Source organism: Macaca mulatta, chromosome 9 (assembly GCF_049350105.2).
Source record: "Macaca mulatta isolate MMU2019108-1 chromosome 9, T2T-MMU8v2.0, whole genome shotgun sequence".
NCBI classification, from domain to species: Eukaryota; Metazoa; Chordata; class Mammalia; order Primates; family Cercopithecidae; genus Macaca; species Macaca mulatta.
In genome coordinates, this window is record NC_133414.1 from 134,959,118 (window position 1) to 134,983,230 (window position 24,113).

At 41.0% G+C, this 24,113-nt stretch overlaps 1 protein-coding gene across 2 annotated transcripts; it reads left to right on the plus strand.

Moving 5' to 3' along the window:
* The first annotated feature begins 317 nt into the window (after positions 1-317).
* Positions 318-16,535, plus strand: LOC100428164 (protein FAM24A). 2 transcript variants are annotated; one of them, XR_013398442.1, is made up of 3 exons: positions 318-455; positions 977-1,180; positions 3,881-5,602. XR_013398442.1 is itself a non-coding variant. In XM_077947804.1 (3 exons), exons 2-3 carry the CDS (start codon positions 1,107-1,109, stop codon positions 16,379-16,381), a joined length of 267 nt encoding a protein of 88 aa, XP_077803930.1. In that variant the 5' UTR covers positions 318-455; positions 977-1,106; the 3' UTR covers positions 16,382-16,535. The 2 variants fall into 2 exon arrangements, 1 of the variants encoding a protein (XP_077803930.1); XM_077947804.1 differs by lacking the exon at positions 3,881-5,602 and adding an exon at positions 16,189-16,535.
* Positions 16,536-24,113: the final 7,578 nt, after the last annotated feature.

The following is a 24,113-nucleotide window of genomic DNA, read 5'->3' on the forward strand; positions in this document are numbered from 1 at the left end:
CGTGTCTCTGGTGTCTGTTCTCACCAAAGCCAGAAGCGGCTGGCGTTTGAAATGGTATGAGCCGGGAGTCGCTCTGCCTGCCCGTTTCTAGGCTACACTGGCCGACACTCAAGCACTGGCAGAGAGGTTCCAGGGCTGGCCTGGCAGGAGGCGGCGCAATGGACACGCGGTCCGAGGACGGGGCCTCAACCGCCAACCCACGCTTGCCTCTTCCTGGGATGCCATCTGCAGGCGGGGCCCTGACTCACAGCCTCCTCACCCGGGCGGGTCTCGGCGCCAGCGACTTCGACTGGGAAGAGCTGCTGGCGCCACCTGCTCCAGGGTGCGCCGGGCCGCCGGGGACCCGGGCGCTGCGCTCTGCGACTGCCGCGCTCCTCGGGGAGCCGTGAGGGTCTGAGCCCGGAATCCAGGAGAGCAGTTGGTGTCAGGTCTCTGCGGGGAAGCGGGGCTGCGAGGTAAGGGCGAGGACCGGGGTGGGCGGAGGCGGGGTGGGTCTGGCCAGGAAGTACCCGAGGCCCCGGGGCATGAGCGAGGGAAGGTGACCAGGACTCGGAATTTCATAAACGTCCCCGTCAGGCGTGACAGGTCGTCAGGGCTGCTAAGTCAGTCCGCCCATCTACCCTGAAACAAGCCACCTCCTCTTCACCAAAACAGGCTGTGTAAAAAGCCCAGCTGTCGACGACCGCCGTCGACTTAATTTCGAAAAAAGATACACTTTGTCTTTTATTGTGTTCTGTTCCTACTGCTATGCACACATTAGGGGTCCAGTAATTTATCCGAGAATCAGTTGCAGGGGACTGAGTAGAAGGTTGATGATTGAGGAAAAAATGGAGGGGGAAGCCCTGATGTGTGATGTCTCCATTTCCTTATGAATTCTGTGTTGAGCATTTGTTAGAGTAAACCCCATGGCCTAACAAGTGGGTTATGAGCCATGTTCAGAAACTATACTGTGTGATGTTTTCACCTGTTTTCCTAGCCAGGATCTGGTGATTTAGAAGAGAAGCTTGAACAACCAAGATGAAAGCCCCTGCTTCCTTTACCTGAGGTGTGGCCCCGATGGAGGTGAAGAAATCGCTTCTATTGGCATTTTAAGTTCAGCAAGAAATATGGAAGTGTACTTAGGAGAAGAGTACTGTGGAACCAGTAGGGGCAAGAATGTTTGTACTGTCCTGGATGACAGGTGTGTGACTTGTACACAGGAAAAAAGTGTTCTTCTGAATTGGTGTTTTTATTTTCTTTTTCTTTTTTTTTTTTTTTTTTTTAAATACATTTTAGGGTAAAGCATTTTGATTTCTTTTTTTTTTTTTTTGCTTTTATTTATTTATTTATTTTTTTAAATTAATTTATTATTATTATACTTTAAGTTGTAGGGTACATGTGCATAACGTGCAGGTTTGTTACATATGTATACTTGTGCCATGTTGGTGTGCTGCACCCATCAACTCGTCATTTACATCAGGTATAACTCCCAATGCAATCCCTCCCCCCTCCCCCCTCCCCATGATAGGCCCCGGTGTGTGATGTTCCCCTTCCTGAGTCCAAGTGATCTCATTGTTCATTTCCCACCTATGAGTGAGAACATGCGGTGTTTGGTTTTCTGTTCTTGTGATAGTTTGCTAAGAATGATGGTTTCCAGCTGCATCCATGTCCCTACAAAGGACACAAACTCATCCTTTTTGATGGCTGCATAGTATTCCACGGCGTATATGTGTCACATTTTCTTAATCCAATCTGTCACTGATGGACATTTGGGTTGATTCCAAGTCTTTGCTATTGTGAATAGTGCTGCAATTAATGTGCAAAAATCACAAGCATTCTTATACAACAGTAACAGACAAACAGAGAACCAAATCAGGAATGAACTTCCATTCACAATTGCTTCAAAGAGAATAAAATACCTAGGAATCCAACTTACAAGGGATGTAAAGGACCTCTTCAAGGAGAACTACAAACCACTGCTCAGTGAAATAAAAGAGGACACAAACAAATGGAAGAACATACCATGCTCATGGATAGGAAGAATCAATATCGTGAAAATGGCCATACTGCCCAAGGTAATTTATAGATTCAGTGCCATCCCCATCAAGCTACCAATGAGTTTCTTCACAGAATTGGAAAAAACTGCTTTAAAGTTCATACGGAACCAAAAAAGAGCCCGCATCTCCAAGACAATCCTAAGTCAAAAGAACAAAGCTGGAGGCATCACGCTACCTGACTTCAAACTATACTACAAGGCTACAGTAACCAAAACAGCATGGTACTGGTACCAAAACAGAGATATAGACCAATGGAACAGAACAGAGTCCTCAGAAATAATACCACACATCTACAGCCATCTGATCTTTGACAAACCTGAGAGAAACAAGAAATGGGGAAAGGATTCCCTATTTAATAAATGGTGCTGGGAAAATTGGCTAGCCATAAGTAGAAAGCTGAAACTGGATCCTTTCCTTACTCCTTATACGAAAATTAATTCAAGATGGATTAGAGACTTAAATGTTAGACCTAATACCATAAAAATCCTAGAGGAAAACCTAGGTAGTACCATTCAGGACATAGGCATGGGCAAAGACTTCATGTCTAAAACACCAAAAGCAACGGCAGCAAAAGCCAAAATTGACAAATGGGATCTCATTAAATTAAAGAGCTTCTGCACAGCAAAAGAAACTACCATCAGAGTGAACAGGCAACCTACAGAATGGGAGAAAATTTTTGCAATCTACTCATCTGACAAAGGGCTAATATCCAGAACCTACAAAGAACTCAAACAAATTTACAAGAAAAAAACAAACAACCCCATCAAAAAGTGGGCAAAGGATATGAACAGACATTTCTCAAAAGAAGACATTCATACAGCCAACAGACACATGAAAAAATGCTCATCATCACTGGCCATCAGAGAAATGCAAATCAAAACCACAATGAGATACCATCTCACACCAGTTAGAATGGCGATCATTAAAAAGTCAGGAAACAACAGGTGCTGGAGAGGATGTGGAGAAATAGGAACACTTTGACACTGTTGGTGGGATTGTAAACTAGTTCAACCATTATGGAAAACAGTATGGCGATTCCTCAAGGATCTAGAACTAGATGTACCATATGACCCAGCCATCCCATTACTGGGTATATACCCAAAGGATTATAAATTATGCTGCTATAAAGACACATGCACACGTATGTTTATTGGTGTTTTTATTTTCTTCACCTTTTGCAATATTGATTGATTCTCTGACATTAATGCTTACATTAGAGAAGAGAAGATAAAAATCTACTATGGGCATAGAAAGTTAGACCATTAAAGCATCTTCTAGGCAATCTAGTTCAGCTTCCTCATTTTTAGGAATGCGGAAATTTAGAGCTAATAAAGGGAAGGTGAGACTGGAGAGGGTCATACTAGTTAAAATGTCCAGGCAAGAGTGCAGTCCTTATTTCTGCTTCTTGACTCTCTCCATAAACTCACGATGGTCTGTTTTTCAGAAATTAATTTGACAGTCAGTCTGGAACTTTGATCACGTATTTTGTAAGGAACCTACAAGCCCAAGGTTGTGCCACACCAGCCTATTTAGTCCATATTCAATGTGTTATAGTTTGATCTTTTCTCTAGTCCCTTATAGGAATCATCTACACTAATCTCGCCTTAATATAAATCAAAACGTCAATTATTTTATATATTGTGCATATTAGAAATGATAAATACATGACACAGTGTTATTAATGAGGTCACTTGAGAAGGGATCTCAACTGTTTGTCCCCTACCAGGCAAACTGAATCTCAGGATTTAAGTAATGACCTGGAAACAATTTATTTTTTACTGCAGCTGTTTAAAATGATAATTTATACAGGTGAAAAAATAATTTTTATTCTATTTTATTTTTAGTAAACACGAAATTATTTTCTACAAAAATTACTTAATAGTGGCATCCTCCACTCATGCCTGTAAAATAAAGGTAGGTCATCATTAAATTTTAACTAATTTGACAATTGTAAATGTTTATGTATAATATACTTATGTACTGTTGGTTTGTTCATACAGTTAGTCCAACTTGGCCCTGTTTATCTTTATATGAAACTATGATGCCAAGAAAACCACATTTTGGCTCCATTATATTTTAAAAGACAAGAATTAGAGAAGTTGCAGAGAAAAGCACCTAAAATCTATTTGGACTGGTACCTTGAATATGAAAAATATTGTTGAGGTGAACTTTAGTAATGTCATCAGAGTCTAAGAGTACTGAGCTACAAATAGCTCAAAGTAGTAATGCAATTCTGTTACTCACTGGCTGAGTGAACTTGGGAAAATCTCTACATTTCCTTGGACCTACCTCATGGGTAAATTAGAGGACTAAAGAAAATAAAACATTGTATTCTCTTTGTCTGCACATTACTTTATACAGGGTTGTGAGACTTACTTTAAGGAAAAAGTTGACCGGGCATGGTGGCTCATGCCTGTAATCCTAGCACTTTGGGAGGCCAAGGCAGGGTGATCCCTTGAGCCCAGGAGTTTGAGATCAGCGTGAGTGTCTCAAGGAGACCCTGTCTCAAAAAAGAAAAAAATAATAGAATAAGGAAAAAGTTAATGATTTTTATAGCAGGCAGGTAACAAACTTACAGATCAGATTGTTCCAAGACATTGTTTGAGGTAGTATATATTAATAGCTTCCAAAGTCATTTAAATAAAGTGATTTATTCAACAAATATTTGAGTGCCTACTGACAGTAGCAGGCATTTAGGAAGCAGCAGTAATAAAATAAAATGGAGCGACTACCCTTGTGTTGCTTATATTCAAATGGAATGAGACAGGTAATGAGCACACTCTGAGTAAAACTGTGTTTTATTTGGTGGTGAGAAAGGCTATAAAGATTAAGAAGCAGAAAGGGGATAATAGGGAGGATGAAAGGCGAGTGTTTAAATTTAACAGTGCTACCTTAATTGTGAAGGACGGTCACGTCTTTGGTGCCATGGGTCGGGATTGTCCTGTGTCTTTGGGTTACATATGGTTCTGTGTGTCTCTCTGAAGATGAATATTTTTTGTAACTATTCTATGGAAGTATGTGTGAGTACAAAGGGTCATTTCATTTAGGAAAATCCCAAGCCACCTAAAGCTTGTTCTGAGGCAGCAGAATATGAAAGTTAAAAAAATAGTTACTGATGCATATTTTCAAATACTTACTCAGTGGTAGGTACTGGAAATTTTAGCACATAATCACAGCCACCATGTGAAATCATTGATATTATCCTCCCTTATATTAATTCTGATTCGTGTTTTGGCATTTGCCCAGGATCATACAGGCTATACAGAGCAAACTCATAATTGAACTCTGGTTTATCTCATTCTAAATCCTGTTTCCTTTCCACTTTGATACTGTTTTTGGTGCCACACGTGAAATGTGTTTTGGTTCATAAACATAGATGAAGAGAGGCAGCATAAAGCATTGGAGAGGGCACTGTTATAACAGCCAGAAGAACTAGGTTCTAAGCCAGACTTTTACTAATTGGGTAATCCTTTGACAAAGTAGAAAATTACCTCTAACTTCATCTTTTTAAATGTGTAAACCAGTGGGTTACGTGAGACCATCTTGACTCTGCCTATAATTCTAAATGGCTCATTTATATTTAGTAATTCAGTAAACACTTTGAATAGGCTTCTAAACACCCTTATTTTGTGTTAAAGAATACTACAGTAAGCTGCTGTGTGTTAAAGTCTCAGATTGACATAGTTTATTTTGAGTTGCTTAAATAAATGCAACTTTAATTTTACCTTCTTTCGTGTATTTAGTATTTTTTTTAGTTTGAAAATGATGTTCTTTTATATAAATTGTTCTACTGAGTTTCATAATAAATTGAAACCTCTGACCATTACTGTATTAGGGAAAACTTGAAAATATATTTAAAGTTTATATTTGTTTTCCTGAATGCTTTACTCTTGCTGATAATACAAAGAAGTGACCTTAAATGGTGAATATTGTTTAATATTATTATTTGTTTTTCTGAAGTTTGTATTGTAATAGTTGCTCTCCTTTGGTGAAAGGCAGTGTGTGTTCATCAGTAAAGCTGTGATACACATGAGAGGAGTTTGAGCAAATTCTTCAACAAGCTCTCTGGCTCTAAAATCAAGAGTAGACCTAGATAGGATCCAAACCATAATGGAGTCCATGGGGTCAAAGTTATGTCCTGGAGCTCAGCCATTGATGAATATGGTTAGGTTTCAGCAGTGGGTAAGTAGAAATGGATGACTTTCCAGATACCATTAAAAATTTCAAAGTAATGGCTTTTTGTAAGTACATGTAGTGATGTAAATTTTTTCTTTGAAATTTTGTAATTGATTTAACTGTTATCCTTATTTACTTGTGTAAAAAATAACATTTCATAGACTTACCGTCCTACAAAATATTTTGACCACAAATCTTCCACTTTTTCATTAATTCATTCACACATTCATTCCACAAGTATTTATTAAGCACCTTAGTGAACAAGGCACTAGTTTGAGTACATTTCAGGATGCAAAGATGATCAGTTTATAATTTGTCTTTAAGGATTTACATTCTAGAACATATAAGTGGGGAAGGATGAAGAAGATTAGGAAAGGCTCACTAAAGGAAGTGGTATTTTTATCTAGGCCTTTAAAGGACAGGATTAGGCAAGTAAATTTGGAAGAAGGCCAATTCAGACAAAAAATTGGGTGAATAAAATCTTGAATGCTAGAAGAATTGGATGTAGCTGAGAAATGAGTAGTAGTTCATTTCTCTGAAAAAGAAGGGTAATAGGGGAAGTTTAAAGTAGATTTCAGCTGGGTCATAGTGAGAGCTTTGAATGCTACTTCATTTATTTTTTGAGATGGAATCTCGCTCTGTTGCTCAGCTGGAGTGCAGTGGCACGACCGTGGCTCACTGAGAATGAGGGTCTAAGATTGAACATAGTAACATGATGCTGGATGGTGAAATGCTAAAACAATGAAACTGTTGGGACTTTACAACTAACTTAATATTGGTGTTGTGGGAGAAAATAGAATCAGATGTGAAATTGAGGCTTTAAGAATGGCAACACCAATAATCTAAATTCAACCCAAGGAAGGAGGATGCCTGAGGGGAAGAAGTTTAGTTTTGGGAATATTGAGTTTTAGCTGTGAATAAAACATTCCCTGGAAGGATGTTGCAAACATCTGAAAACAGAGGATTAGGAGAAATGGAATGAACCGTCAGTGGCTGGAAGGGAAGTTTAGTGGTGTTCCCACAGTAGCTGACGGAGTGTGGTAAAGGGAGGAACTGAAGCAAGGAAGAGAGACCCTTGGAGAGTAGCTGCATTTGTGCAGATATAGGGAGAGGAAAAAAGGAACCAGAAATGTAGAAGGCAGCAGTGTGATAGAGTAGCAAGAGAAAGAATTTGATGTTAGGTAAAATTACCTCAAGCTCTTGTCCTGTCTCCTCTTAATTCCGCATCCTTTGGGCAAGTTGATTCATTTTTTTTTTTTAACACGAATTCTTCATGTACAAAATCTAAATCTGATATACATTCTTCTTTCCAAACCCTTTCCTGATACATTTAAAGTGTGAAATGCTGAGGTTCCCCACTGAAGGATTAAGACATATGAGTCAAGGAGATTGCAGTTATCTCTGGCAGACTTAATTTTCAGAGATTGTAACTGTTGTGTGTGTGTGTTGAAGAGTGATATATTTGCATCCTAAAAATAAAGGCATCCTCCCTGGAAACTACTTGTCTGAAATAAATAGAAATATTGTCTTTTTATCTAATATTTGTTAAGTTTTTTGGTTTTTTAGATTCAGGGGGTACATATGCAGGTTTGTTACATGGGTATATTACATGATACTGAGACTGGCTTCTAGTGATCCCATCACCCAAGTAGTGAACATAGGACCTAATAGGTAGTTTTTCAACCCTCCCCACTCCCATCCTCCCCCTTTTGGAATCATGAGTGTTTATTTGCATTTTTGTGAAGATGTTTGTTTTTGTGTAAAAGGATGTCTTACACTCATTTAATATTTTGGTGAATTTGCATGAGAACTAACTTACATAAGTTTGTTCATTTATGACTCTGACTCGGACCTCAGTGACATGAGAACGTGTATGTTATTTTTATCAGACTCATCCTAATTTTTTTTTTTTTTTTTTTTGAGACTGAGTCTCGCTCTGTTGTCCAGGCTGGAATGCAGTGGCGCAATCTTGGCTCACTGCAACCTCCGCCTCCTGGGTTCAAGCAATTCTCCTGCCTCAGCCTCCCAAGTAGCTGGGACTACAGGCACATGCCACCACACCTGCCTAATTTTTTGTATTTTTAGTACAGATGTGGTTTTCACTGTGTTAGTCAGGATAGCATCCTAATTTTTTTTTTGTAACATACGTAGCCATGAGGAAGCATTTCCTTCAGCATTTGGGAGAAATGTGTCTTAGTTAAAGGCTGAATGAACTCTTTAGTGTCTGATAGTTGCAGTCTGTTTTTTGATTCACAAAATGCTCCAATATAGTTATAACTAGAACACATAAGCTATATTTTATAAAATAATTAAAATAGTCCTGTTTGTAGTACAGATAATTCCAATGAGTTTTAATTCCTGATCTTCAATTTCTTCATTTTTACAGGTTAATGAAGACCTAAATTATATTTTATTTATATTAGAAATTCATAGGTATTGATTTTCTTGTGTTATTATATAAGTGCTATACGTATTTATATGTGTATAATTGCTTTGCTAAAATTATTAGTCCTAAGAAAATTCTGCCTGAATTTGCTCAACTAGGCAAAGTAGAGCACAGCACTTACAAAATCTCTGTTCAGTCTTTTTCTCTTATAACTTTTCTCTATTTGTATGTGCTATACCCAGTAAGCCAAGTCTGGATGCTGGGAAGTTAGGGCTGACAAATGCACCTTCAAAAGTGTCAAGGTAACCACTCCAGTTTGAAATAGCTGAAAAGGATGTGTGGGTGATCAATACGTTAAATCAAGATACAGTGTATGATTTTAATTTCTGCATTGCCTCCCCCTTGAGTGTGATTCTATCTTCCTCTTCCCCATAAGTGGCATACTGAGGCTTTCACCACTGGGTTTTCAGTCTACCTGATACAGGGCAGAGATTGAGTTTGCATGCTGCTGCCATGTAACTCATCTTAAAGTATGACTGAAAAGATCTGTCCCAGCTGTTGAGACTATAATTTGAGGCTCTTGTAAGGACACCCTATTCAACAAATGATGCTGGGATCATTGGCAAGCCACATGTAGAAGAATGAAACTGAATTCTCATCTTTCTATACAAAAATCAACTGATCAACTCAAGATGGATCAAAAACTTAAATCTAAGATTTGAAACCATAAAAATTCTAGAAGATAATATCGGAAAAACCCTTCTAGACATTAGCTTAGGCAAATACTTCAACACCAAGAACCCAAAAGCAAATGTAACAAAAACAAAAATAAATAGATGGGACTTAATTAAACTAAAAAGGTGATGCACAGCAAAAGAAATTATCAGGAGAGTAAACACGCAACCCACAGAGTGGGAAAAAGTATTTGCAAACTATGCATCCATCAAAGCACTAATATCCAGAATCTACAAGGAACTGAAACAAAAGAAAAAAAAACATAATCCCATCAAAAAGTGGGCTAAGGACGTGAATAGACAGTTCTCAAAAGAAGATATACAAATGGCCAACAAACATGAAAAAATGCTCAAAATCACTAATTATCAGGGAAATGCAAATCAAAATCACAATGTGGTAACACTTCACTCCTACAAGAATGACCGTAATGAAAAATTGAAAAATAATAGATGTTGGCATGGATGTGGTGAAAAGGGGAATGCTTCTACCCTACTGGTGGGATGGAAAACAGTATAGAGATTCCTTAAATAATGGAAAGCAGATCCACCATTTGATCCAGCAATTCTACTACTGAGTATCTACCCAGAGGAAAAGAAATCATTATATGAAAAAGACACTTGCACATGCATGTTTACAGTATGCAATTCACAATTGCAAAAATATGGAATCAGCCCAAATGCCCTTCAGTCAATGAGTAGATAAAGAAAATGTGGTTTATTCATACTACTCACCCATAAAAAGGAACGAAATAATGGCATTGGCAGCAACCTGGATGGAGTTGGAGACCATAATTCTTAGTGAAGTAACACAGGAATGGAAAACCAAACATCTTATATCCTCACTTATAAGTGGGAGCTAAGCCATGAGGGCACCAAGGCATAAGAATGATACAGTGGAGTTTGGGGACTCAGGGAGAAGGGTGAGGGAGGGTGAGGGATAAAAGACTACACACTGAGTACAGTGTACACTGCTTGGGTGAGGGCTGCACCACAATCTCAGAAATCACCACTAAAGAACTTACCCAACCAACCAAACACCATCTGTTCCCCAAAAACCTATTAAAAAAAAAAAAACCTTTGTTAATAAAAAGATAAACCATGTGATGAAAGACTTTTGAGAAATTATAAAATAATAAACATTAAAAAAAAAAAAACAGATTGGAGCTCTCCTCATGAACCCACTTGTGGAAGTCATTGGTCATAATGGAATGTAGGCGCTGTGAATGCAGAACCCTGTACATGTAGCCTCTGACCAACTGCCTGACAGCCTTAAATTTCAGAGATGAGGCCAGAGATTCCCAGCACGTACTCCCGAAACAGTCTGCTTTGTCAGAATCACCTGGGGGACTTGTTAAACATGAAGGTTCCACAGCCCTAAACGCAGATCTAAGGAATCAGAAAAGAATGAGATGTGGTCCCTGAAGAGCCATTGCAGGAGATACCAGGGCTATTATTAAACAGACTGAACATGGAGTCCCTGTTTTGGGCTCTATGATGGTTAATATTGAGTGTCAACTTTATTGGATTAAAGTATGCAAAATATTGTTCCTAGAGGTGTCTGTGAGGGTGTTGCCAAACGAGATTAACATTTGAGTCAGCGGACTGGGAGAAGCAGACCCACCCTCAATCTGAATGTGCACCATCTAATCAGCTGCCATAGCATCCAGAATAAAAGCAGGCAGAGGAACTTGGAAGGACTAGACTGGCTGAGTCTTCCAGCCTACATCTTTTTCCCGTGTGGGATGCTTTCTGCCCTCCAACATCAGACTCATAGTTCTTCAGCTTTTGGACTCTTGGACCTTCAATACAGACTGAAGTCTGAAGTCTGCACTACTGGCTTCCCTACATTTGAGGTTTTGGGACTCGGACTGGCTTCCTGGCTCCTCACCTAACAGACCGCCTATTATGGGACTTCACATTGTGATTGTGTGAGTCAGTTCTCCTAATGAACTCCCCTTTATGTATTCATCTATCCTATTCTGTCCCTCTGTGCCTCTGCCTCCCCTGGGGAGATGCTTAGAAAGGCAAGTTCATGGACTCCCCCCACCAAACCAATGAATCAGATCTCTATGGTTAGGCCCAGAATCTGTGATTTAACAAGCTGTCTAGATGATTCTTATGCACACATAAGTTAGAGAAACCCTGCTTCAATAAATGGGTAAGTCTCAGAAGAAACAGACTCAAGATTCCAAAAACTCTGAGTAGGTGACTGTGCAACCTGTGTGTGCAGGAGATGCTCCTGAAAGTTGCTGTTTAAATGAGAACTGTGGGATCTAGAAGAGAAGTAGGAAAGCTCTTTGATTTGTTGAGGAGTCAGAAATCTTGAAACATGATGAAACCAAGTGACGATTCCAATTGAACAGTCATTTGACTGCAGACTTTTTCTAGCAGAGACCCATTGGTAAAGATTCCCTCAAAATCGTCCTCACTTTCACACCTTCTGCCTGGATCCAGCCTGTGGACAGAACACACCTGTGGCTGGAGAAGAGCCACAGCAGAAGAGTTAATTACTCACATTGGCATCAACAGTTTTCCAAACTGTGACACATCTGTCCTTGTAGAAACCTCTGAGACTCTTAACAGCCGCCACCGCCATCATTGTCAAACCTCACACCATTCATTATCCCTTCACTTTAGAAAAGAAGCAGCAGGCTTAGGGAGGTGAACTGCTTTATTAGTCTTGGTATCAATAGATGGTGAGGATGGGCTTGAAATCCAGGACCCCTTTCATTTTCCCTATTTCCATCTATCCTGTTCCCCATGCCCATGTAGAACCTTCTTATTTAGAATTGATTCTCTTTCACATTTGGAATCAATGGAAAAGTGAAGCAACTCTTCTGCCATAGCAGCCTCTCAAGGTAAAGCAAATGCTAGCATCTTCCCAGTTGTCTCTTCCTTTTCTCATGTCCCTACTTCCTCATACTGAAAGACAGTCCCGTGCCTGAATTGAGCAAGGAAGCCTAGGATTTTAGTTTTCTGCCTATTCTGACATAATCTCTTCAAATCCCCTCAGAAGATATATGCTCAAGATGGGTTCCAGGAAAAAACACTAGGAAAAGAAACGTGAATTCTCCTTCCACCTTAGTCAGTTACTTGCTATGTAACTTTGGAGAAGTTATTTGACCTTACTTGACCTCAGTTTTCTCTTCTGTAACCACTGGTCTATGTTTAAAAGCACAGGCTCCCCAGCCAGATTGCATGAGTTTCTTCCTAAAATCCCAATAAACATCTTCCAAGGGTGTTCCGTAACAGGCAGGAAAAAATATATATATAAGCTTATACTAGAGCTCTAAGCCCTGCATGTTTGTATCCTTAGCCAGTTTTTCCCAAGTCCTCTCCTGCCATCTCCCCTTTCATGCATCTCCAGTCAAATGGCCTTTTTCTTGTTCCTTGAACACACCAAACTTATTCCATGTTCAGGGCATCAGTTCATTGTCTCTTCTCATTCGGGCATGACTTTTCTGGTTACTGGTATTATGGGCGATTTTTCATTGAATCGTGGACATTTTGACTGTTATGCTAGGAGACTCTAGATCCTATTTAAATATTTTATTTTATTACGTAGTCACTGCCTAGGTTTAGCATGCAGGTCCTGGCTTACTTTTGTGGGATTAGATGCCAATGACAATTTAATTTTCAGAGGTTTCGTGGTCCTATTTTGGTCTACTTCATTTATCTGGTGCTACTGGGGCTTCTAGGTCCCCAAAAGTGCTGCCTGAGGGACAGAAGGAGGGCCCCCAAGCTGGAGTCCAGGGGGGTCTCTAGCACATGGGAACAGAGTGCTTTCTGGGCTAGGTCACTGAATGTAGTCAGATCCCCCTTTGGGGTCTGAGGAGGGGAGTCTCAGGACTAGCAAGGAAGATGAGCACTGCCCCTGCAGACTTATTGCCAGTGGGATTCGCAATCCACCCAACTTGCTACTGCTGCTGGGAAAGCCTGGGGTTGTCAGCAGGACTCACATTAAATCTGGGAGTGGAATAAGCTAGCTTGAGCATTGGAAAACACCAGATCTATCCACCTCCCCTGTTCTACTGCTGTGGAGCTTACCCAGGCCTGGGGTCCCTAGTAGTTTGCTTTCTTCTTTCCAGTTTCAGAGTTCTCCTTTGTTTGATTCGTGTTATTTCCAGGGATAATAATTATGCTTAGCAGGGAGAAACATGTCCACACAATCGTCCTTGAACCTGGTGTCTCTTCATCTAATTTTACTACACTGGCTGGATATGAGTACCTTAAAAATCATACAAACCTAACTAGAACAGATATCCTGTTCGACTTTCATTTTTGTACTTCTTTTAACTATAAAGCATTAAAATCGTTCCATGTCAATGGAAGTGTGCCTGAATCCTAGTAAATGGCTCCATATTATTTCACTGTGCAACGAAAATCTAAAGTCTAACCAGTCTTCTATCACTGAACATTTAAATGTAAGATTATTTTACCCTTCCCACATTTCTTTTTCTTTTATTTGCTAAATTGAGATCTCAAACTTGCTTTTGATTAGCAGTCAAACTCCAAAAATTAATGGAAGGGAAATAAGACCTGAAAAGGTAAAAGACTTAGAATTAAGTGATTCAAAATAGTATTTATATTTCACAAGAGCAAAAATATGCCTATGGAATAGAATTCAGAACTCCATGAAAGAGAGCTGGTGTCCAGAGAGCTGATGTCACACAGCCTTTGGCATGAAGGTTGGAGTAGGCCCATTCTACCAGCTCCGGCTGAACCTGAGCCTCCAAAAGTGAGCTGAGCTGTTCAACCTTGGATCTTAATTACTCCTAGCAGGGATAATTAGATCCCTCTTTCGCAGATTACAGGTTTGAGAAGTTCCAAATATCCCATGCCGTAAAGCTTTTTTTTTCCCCTTAATTTTATTGTTACAATTGGCCTTTATCTAGCTCTGGATGGTTGAACTGTAGTAAGTATGCTTAGCTCCCAGATTGGTTATTCTTCTCTCCTGGCTCACTGTTCCCCAATTTCAGAGTGTTAGATTAAGCAAATTACTTATTCCAAACAAACTGCATTTCCTGGGAGAATTGAGTATTTATTAAATAGGCAGAGGTAGGCCTATGTTCTACTAGGAAGACAGAATGAAGGACAGGGGCTCCTGGATAAGCTGGCTCCTGGTCTCTGCAGACCACCTCCCATCTCTGAGCCCTGGCAGGGGTTTGGCTGGAAGTGTCAGGAATCTCCTTAAACCCTGAGATAACCCAGCTGTCGGTGGGAAGATTGAAAACTGTTTTTCCCAAAATACTTATCACTTACAAAATAGATTTTCATATTCTCAGTATTGTTAGACAATACTTTTTAAACTAATTATCTTAGCTTCATAAAATAATTTTAAACCTAATGTACAGTGAGGGGTGACTTCTGACCCTCGGAGTGAACATATTTCAGGGCCCAGGTGGTGGGGAGTGAAGCCATCAGCTCCAGGGCAGTCCTGTGGTCATTTCCAGCTGCACATCATGCCTGTGAGAGGGAAAGATTCTTCCCCCTGTCTGTCATTATGATTTCCTTCCCTCTGGAGTTTGCATTGAAGTCCATTTTTATCCATAAATAAACCCTTTTGTCTACCCCTGGGCCAGCTTAGGATCCTAGGTGTCTCTGGAAAGATTTGCTTGCAGTTTACATGCATAAAGATCTGTGTTTGGGGTTCACTCTTCCTCTACTAACGGAAGCTTAGTGGCTGTGTGGGGACGGAGGCCATGTTCTGCTTCCCTGCACTTTCTCCCTAGGCGTGGGAAAGATGTTTGATCTCAGGACGAAGATCATGATCGGCATTGGAAGCAGCTTACTGGTTGCCGCGATGGTGCTCCTAATTGTTGTGCTCTGTCTTTACGTCAAAGTAGCCAAGGCACTAAAGTGAGTCACGTGGGGAAAAGTGAATCACACCTCCTCAAATGGGATACCTGGACTCCCTATCTGAGCAAGGTCATTCCTTGCTGCTGTGGCCATACCCCTGAGTGAGTGAGGTCAAGAAGAACAAGCAGTTTTGAAAAGGCAGAAATGGCAGCTGAGTGTAAAATATTTTTCCCTTCTGCCTGGGGTTTGTCGAATGTTCTCAGTTTAAGGTTGTGAGAGTCAGTGGTGCTTGGCTGTCACTGGACCTCAATGAGTTTACCATCAGGGTGTTTAATTCAGCACCTTGGCCAAACCTCCCTTTGTTCAGCACCGTGGCCAGTGCCTCCCTCTGTTCAGCACCTTGGCCAGTGCCTCCCTGGGCACTGTAGGCTGAAGACTATAGGGGAGGCTGCATGAATGAGCCTCTGCCTTGTGCTTATGCGGTGGACGGGCTGGATTGATCTCCTCTTGCCTGAGTTGGGAGCTCTCAGAGTGTTCCTTCATTTCTGGTGGCCTTGAGGACAAAGAGGTGGACTTTTAGGACTCTAGGACAGCTGACATATGTGAATATCCTGGGGCAGAGCAGAAAAGGGAATGTAGGTTGAACAAAAGACAATTACAGTTTGTGCAGAAGACCCTTCAAGTACCAGAGAGGTTGGTTGTAAGACACAGTCCATTCTAAGGAGTTCACAGTGACACATCCCGGAGCCTGGGGCACAGCTGAATACAGCACCTTCCCATTGTTCCTCCATCTCGGGGGCCTGCAGTGACCAGCTGGGTGACCTTGCTTGCAATTCACTTACCCTTACTTTTGTAACCTGAGTTTACATTTATAGCAATCGTAGGAGAGGCAGGGATTCAAGAGGAATTTGATACAGAGGAGAGAGCCTTAATGTAGGGTTGGTGTTCATGTTTGATTGGCTTTAGCACTAAATTTCCCAGATACCCCCAACAGTTCTAACAAAAGGACTGAGAAGAAAAATTCTAAGCCTGTGGTTTGTGTGTGTCTTTTCTTAAGAGCTGCAAAGGACCCTGATGCTGTGGCTGTAAAACATCACAACCCAGACAAGGTGTGGTGGGCCAAGAACAGCCAGGCCAAAGACACCACCATGGAGTCGTATCCGTCTCTCCAGTGCTGTGAAGGATGTAGAATGTATGGCAGTTTTGATGCCCTGCCACCTTGCTGTTGTGACACAAATGAAGGCCTGTGACTTGGGAAAGGTGGGCACAAAAATCTTCATGAGCAATATTTCTTTCTTAGTAGAACATTTTATTATTCAAGTCAAGTTCTAGAGTGTTTACATGCTATTATATAATGTACAGTGTTATTTTCTGTACTTTTGCATAAATGTGCAATATTGGAAATAATCCTCTGCCTCCAGTATTTTTGTTAGTTATAAACGTTGCTTATTTAAATATGTATGTTACCCACTTTGGGATTTGGGGTCACTAGCTGGTAATATTACATTGTGGTAAAAGAAAGTTAGAAAATGAAAGTGTCCAGCACATCTCCCACCCTACAAGGAAAATGCACATTGATATTAGGACATTTCCAATGTCAGTCCCAACTGATCTCCCCCAGCTGGAGTAGCTCTTTTGGCTCTCCTGAGAGCTTTGGTCGCTGGCACCCCGCTCCTCCACCACAGATAATGGTCCATTCATCCAAGACAGTGAGAGGAGCCAGGCAGGGCCTCCCTTGCATTAAAGTCATCTGATCTGTGTAAAAGAAGGCCTGAGCTCAGTGGCCTCAAAGGCACATTTGAAAACCAGATTCCCCTGCTGCCACCCGCAGAGTGTCAGAGCAGGTGCCTTCTTTGTGGATCACGGTAACACTGATGTGCATTGATCCAGCCATCAGCATCTTCAACTATAACAGGGACTCCCACCAAAGCCCAGACTTTCTGGACAACAGTGAGAAAGCACAGAAACTTTATCTGAGGATAACAGGTAAACATGATGAGGAATATGAGCCCCCTTTAATTATCAGGCCCAGAGAGGAACTGAAATGAAACAGCAGTCATGTCTCACTGCCCCCTTGAGCTAAATAATAATTACATCCTGAAGCCACTTGCTATATGGGCTCTGGACTGATGCCAAGAAGCCATAAAAAGCCATACGCTGGACACCGAAACTCACACCCCATAATCCAACCCTTTAGAACCAATCACTAACCAATGTCATCTCTATAAAGCAGTGAGAATTCCTGTTAAACAACCCTGTATTAGCCACTCCTGATCACTTTTACCTTTTTTTTTTTTTTTTTGAGATGGAGTCTTGCTCTGTCCCCCAGGCTGGAGTGCAGTGGCATGACCTTGGCTCACTGCAGCCTCCACCTCCTGGGTTCAAGCTATTCTCCTGCCTCAGCCTCCTGAGTAGCTGGGGTTATAGGCATGTGCCACCATGCCTGGCTAATTTCTGTATTTTCACTAGAGACAGGGTTTCACCATGTTGGCCAGCCTGTCTCAGACTCTTCACCTCAAATGATCCACCCACCTCGGCCTCCCAAAGTACTGGGATTACAGGCATGAACCACCGTGCCTGGCCCCCTTTGCCTTTAAGAACCTGCTAGTAACAGGCCAAGCAGAGCATTTCCCAAAGCACTCTTGAAGTGCGTTCCGGCCGCGGTCCTCAACCTTGGACCAAATAACCTCTCTATGTTAATTTTGCTTCAGTTTCTTTCCTTATGTCAAGGACAGCAACACGCAGCAGGAAGCCCCCCTTCACTTCTTTTGCTCCCAGCTGCCTGCTGTTCCGGATCCTTCCCCTGAGCCTCCTGGAACTGCTTTCAAGCACGAGAAAGGCATAACCGCCATGTACACTCCTCTCATGAACTAAACCCTTGCTTGTGAACATCACATGTAGAAAATATAAAGAATTATTCTAGCCTGGGTAACATAGTGAGGCCCCGTCTCTACCAAAAATAAAAATAAAAATAATAAAATCCCATGTCTCATTTTCTGCCTCTGAGTCTCTTCTTTGGCCTCTTGAACCTGGTGTCATCTCCATTGGAGTTGATAGGCGTTCGGCAGGACAGTGACCCAGGTGGACCCAGAGTTTGCCCAGGTGCCATGTCCCCACCTTGCTCTACTGATCCTCTGGCCTCCCACAGGCTTCCCTTCCCAGGCCAGAGCTCCTAAGGCCTCAGATGTCACTGAGGCCTCAAATGTCAAAGGCCTCAAATGACAGTTCATGATTTGCAGGAACAGTGCAAAGGTCCAGCTTCCTGTCATTTCCACAGCAAATTTCTCAATGCCTCCTGGGTGGCAGCTGCTAGAGATCCCCACAAAGATCTTCCACTGGGGGTAACCCTTCCAGAAAGGAGTTGGGGAGAGAGAACCCTTGTGGGGACTGCTGATAGGAAACCAGTCACACAGCTGCTCTATTCTCACACAAATCTACCCCTTATATGGATGGAACTGACATTTCCCTGGAGGTGTCCAGACAACTGACGTAACACAGAGCCTATAAAAGCTGTCGGTCCTTAAGGCTGCCCAGCCCATGGTGAAGAAGGAGCTTGTAAGGAGGCTTATGCCTCTGGCCCTTTTCATTGTCTCCTGATTGGCAGAGTTGTTGATGGAGGCTGAAGGTAAAACATGTTTTTTTTTTTTTTTTTTTTTTTTTTTTTTTTTAGTCAAAATACTGCCATTCAAAAGGTCCCTACCAGATATTTTAGAACTTCTTGAGTCCTCTGCTGGCCCCTGTGTGGAAAAAAAATTACTCTTAAATATTATTAGTGGGAGATTAAGTTAGTATCAGATTCATTCATGGTGATACTGCAATACATATAAAAAGCACATGGAATTTAACCAGGTAATTTTACTTCTAAACACTTAGCTTGGCCGGGCGCGGTGGCTCAAGCCTGTAATCCCAGCACTTTGGGAGGCCGAGACGGGCGGATCACGAGGTCAGGAGATCGAGACCATCCTGGCTAACACGGTGAAACCCCGTCTCTACTAAAAATACAAGAAAACTAGCCGGGCGAGGTGGCGGGCGCCTGTAGTCCCAGCTACTCGGGAGGCTGAGGAAGGAGAATGGCGTGAACCCCGGGGGGCGGAGCTTGCAGTGAGCCGAGATCGCGCCACTGCACTCCAGCCTGGGGCACAGAGCAAGACTCCGTCTCAAAATAAATAAATAAATAAATAAAAATAAACACTTAGCTTTAGAAAACGACTATAATAGTGTCCAAAGATGTATGTACAAGCATGTTCATTACACTATATTAATAAATGTAAGAAATAACAAAAATCTCCATTTATTATGAATCTTATGGTAAATACATACAAAGAACACTGCATGGATTTTAGTTTTTAAAGGACAGTGATCCAGGAGGAGGAAACAGAGAAATATGGCAGAATAGAAGCCTCCACCAATCATCCTCCCCACAGGAACACCAAATTGAACAACTATCTACACCAAAAAAGCACCTTAGTAAAAACCAAAAATCAGGTGAGTGATTACAGTACCTGTTTTTAACTTCATATCACTGAAAGAGGCACTGAAGAGGATGGGAAAGATAGTCTTGAATTACCAACACCACTCCCTCCCCTATCCCCTGGCAGTGGCTACACGGTATGGAGAAAAAAATCTGTGTACTTGGTGGGAGGGAGAGTGCAGTGATTATGGGATTTTGCAGTGAAACTCAGTGTTTCTCTGTCACAGCAGGAAGCAACACCAGGCAGAGCTCAGCCAGTGCCCAAGGAGGGAACATTTAGACCAACCACAGCCATAGGGGAATCACCCCTCCCAGTGGTTGGAACCTGAGTTCTGGCAAGCCTGGACACTGCAGGCTAAAGTGCTCTGGGTACAAAATAAGCTTGAAAGGGTGTCTAAACCACAAGGACTGCAATTCCTGGGCAAGTCCTGGTGTTGTGCTGTGCTTGCAGCCAGTGGACTTGGGGGGCATGTGACCTAGTGAGATACCAGCTGGGGTGATCAACTTGCACCATGCCTCCCCCAGCCCCAGGCAGCACAGCTCACAGCTCTGGGAGAGACCCCTTCCCCTTGTTTGAGGAAAGGAGAGGGAAGAGTATAGAGGACTTTGTCTTGCATCTTGGATACTAGCTCAGCCACAATAGGATAGGGTACCAGGGAGAGTCCTGAGGCACCCAATCCAGGACCTAACTCCAAGATGACATTTCTAGACACAATCTGCGCCACAAGGGAGTCTGCTGCTTTGAAGGGTAGGACCTAGTCCTAGAAGAATTCATCACCTATTGACTAAAGAGCCCGTGGTACCCAAGCAGTACTTGCCATGGGCCTTGGGTAAGACTCAGAGACAAGCTGGCTTCAGATGTGACCCAGCACATTCCCAGCTGTGGCAGCCATAGGGATGGACTCCTTCTGCTTAAGAAAAGGAGAAAGAAGAGTAGGGGGACTTTGTCTTGCAGCTTAGGTACAAGCTTGGCCACAGTGGGGTAGAGCATTAAGTGGGATCTTGGGGTCCCCAGTTCCAGGGTTTGGCTCATTTCTGTGCCTGCCCTGGGTCAGAGGGGAGCCTGCTGCCCTGTAGAGAGAGTCCCAGGCCTGGCAGCATTCACCACAAGATGATTGAGGAGCCCTTGGGCCTTGAATGAACATTGGCAGTAGCCTGCCTTACTACCTTGGGCCTAGGGCAGTGGTGGTCATAAAGAGAGACTTCTCTGCTTATGAAAAGAAGAGATATTTGTTTTGGGGCTTGGGTGCCAGATCAGCTGCAGTAGAATAGAACACCAAGTAAATTCCTAAGATTTCTGACTCTAGGCCCTGGCTCCCAGACAGCATCTCTGAACCTGCTGAGGACTTGGGGGAAGTTGTTCCTCCGAAAAGAAGGATGCCATCCTGGCTGGCTTTACCACCTGCTGATTGTAGAGCCCTAGGGTCTTAAGCAAACATGGGCAGTAACCAGGCAGTGGCTACTATGGGCCTTGGGTGAGATCCAGTACTATGCTGACTTTAGTTCTGATGGAGCACAGTCCCATTGCTGGTGGCCACAGGGGTGCTTGTGTCACTTCATCCCAACTCCAGACAGCTCAGCAGAGAGAGACTCCATTTGTTTGGGTGGAAGTAAGGAAAGAGACTAAGAGTCTCTGCCTGGTAATCCATTTCATTCTTCTGGATCTTGTCCAAGACCACCAAGGCAGTACCTTTATGAGTCAGCAAGAGCCATAGCCTTAATGGGCTTGGGGTGCCTCCTAATGCAGATATGGTTGCAGTGACCAAAACTTAGATTAGTGACCTTCAAACATCTAGAAAGCCTTCCCAAGAATGATGGACACAAACAAGACCAGACTGTGAAGACTACGATCAATACCTAACTCTTCAATACTTGGACGCAAACAAACATCCACAAGTATCAAGACCATCCAGGGAAACGTGACCTCAGCAAATGAACTAAATAAGGCACAAGGGACCAATCATGGAAAGACAGAGATATGTGACTTTCAGACAGAGAATCCAAAATAGCTGTTTTGAGGAAATACAATGAAAGTCAAGATAACACAGAGAAGGAATTCAGAATCCTATTGATAAATTTAGCAAAGAGATTGAAATTATTAAAAAGAATCAAGCAGAAATTCTGTAGTTGAAAAATGCAATTGACATATTGAAGAATGCATCAGTCTCCTAACAATAGAATTGATCAAGCAAAATAAAGAATTAGTGAACCTGAAGCCAGGCTATTTGAAAATACAAAGAGAGAAGAGACGAAAGCAAAAAGAATGAAGCATGCCTACAAAATCTTGAAAATAACTTCAAAAGGGAAAATCCAAGAGTTACTGGCCTTAAAGAAGAGGTAGAGAGACAGGGATACAAAGTGCATTCAAAGGGATAATAAAAAAGAACTTCCCAAACCTAGAGAAGGATAGATATCAACATTCAAGTAGAAGAAGGTTACAGAATGCCAAGCATATTTAACACAAATAAGACTACTTCAATGAATTTAATAATCAAATTCCCAAAGGTCAAGGATAAAGAAAGGATCCTAAATGCAGCAAAAAAAAAAAAGAAACAACATACAATGGACTTCCAATATATCTGGCAGCAAACTTCTCAGTAAAAATATTACAGGCCAGGAGACAGTGTATTTAAAATATTGAAGGAAAAAAAACTTTTATTCCAGAATAGTATATCAAGCAAATATATCCTTCAAATGTGAAGGAGAAATACTTTCCCAGACAAAAAAAAAAAAAGCTGAGAAATTTCAACATGAAACCTGTCCTATATAAAGGGAGTTCTTCAGTCTGAAAGAAAAGAACATTAATGAGCAATAAAGAGTCATGTGGAAGTACAAAACTCACTGGCGACAGTGAGTACATAGAAAAACATAGAATATTACAACACTATAACTGTGACATGTAAACTACTCATATCTTGAGTAGAAAGACTAAAATATGAACTGATCAAAAATAATAATTATGACAAGTTTTCAAGACAGGCAGTACAATAAGATATAAAAAGAAACAACAAAAAATTAAAAAGCAGGGAACAATGTTAAACTGTAGAGTTGTATTAGTTTTCTCTTTGCTTGTCTGTTTATGCAATCAGTGTTGACATCAGTTTAAAATAATGAGATATTATATTATTTGAAAGCCTCATGGTAACCTCAAATCAAAGAACATACAACACATACACAAAAAATAAAAAGCAAAAAATTAAAATGTACTACCAGAGAAAATCACCTTTGTTAAAATGAAGACATTAGTAAGAAAAGAAGAAAGAGAAGACCACAAAATAACCCAAAAACAAATAAAATGGCAGGAGTAAGTCCTTACTTATCAATAATAACATTGAATATAAATGGACTAAACTCTCCAATCAAAAACATAGAGGGGCTGATGGATTAAAAAAAAAAAAAAACAAGACCCAGTGATCTGTTGCCTGCATGAAACACACTTCACTTATAAAGACACACATAGACTGAAAATAAAGGAATGGAAAAAGATATTCCATGCAAATGGAAACAAAAAAGAGCAGAATATATTGATGCAAAAAATGTGTATTTCAAGACAAAAACTATAAAAAGAGACAAGGTCATTATATAATTATACATAGATAAATTCAGCAAGAGGCTATAACTGCTGTACATATATATGCACCTAACACTGGACCACTGAGCTACGAAAAGCAAATATTATTAGAGGTAAAGAGAGAGATAGACCCCAATACAATAATAGCTAGAGACTTCAACATCCCACTTTCAGTACTGAACAGATCATCCAGACAAAAAAAATCAATGAACATTGGACTTAATCTGCACTATAGATCAAATGGATGTAATTGATATTTACAGAACATTTCATCCAATGGCTTCAGAATATACATTCTTCTCCTCAGCACATAGATAATTCTCAAGGGTAGACCTTATGTTATACTACAAAGCAAGTCTTTAAAAATTCAAAAACTTGAAATAATATCAAAGTATCTTCTCTGACCACAATGGAATAAAACTATAAGTCAATAACAAGGGGATTTTTGGAAACTATACAAACACATGGAAATTAAACAATATGCTTCTAAATGACCAGTGGGTCAATGAAGAGATTAAGAAAGAAAGTGAAAATTGTCTACAAACAAATAATGAAAACACAACATACTAAAGCCTATGGAATATAGTAAAAGCAGTACTAAGAGGAAAGCATATACCTTTAAGCCTACATCAAAAAGTAGAAAAACTTCAAATAGACAACCTAACCAAGCATGTTAAAGAATTAGACAAGCAAGAGTAAACCAAACCCAAAATTAGTAGAAGAAAAGAAATAATTAAGATCAGAGCAGAAATTAATGAACTTGAAATGAAGAAAACAAAAAAATCAACAGAATGAAAAGCTGGTTTTTTGAAAAGATAAATAAAATCAACAAACCTTTAGCCAGGTTAACTGAAAAAAAGAAGAGAAGACCAAGTAAATAAAATCAGATATGAAAAAGGAAATATTACAACTGGCACTGCAAAGATTCAAAGGATTATTA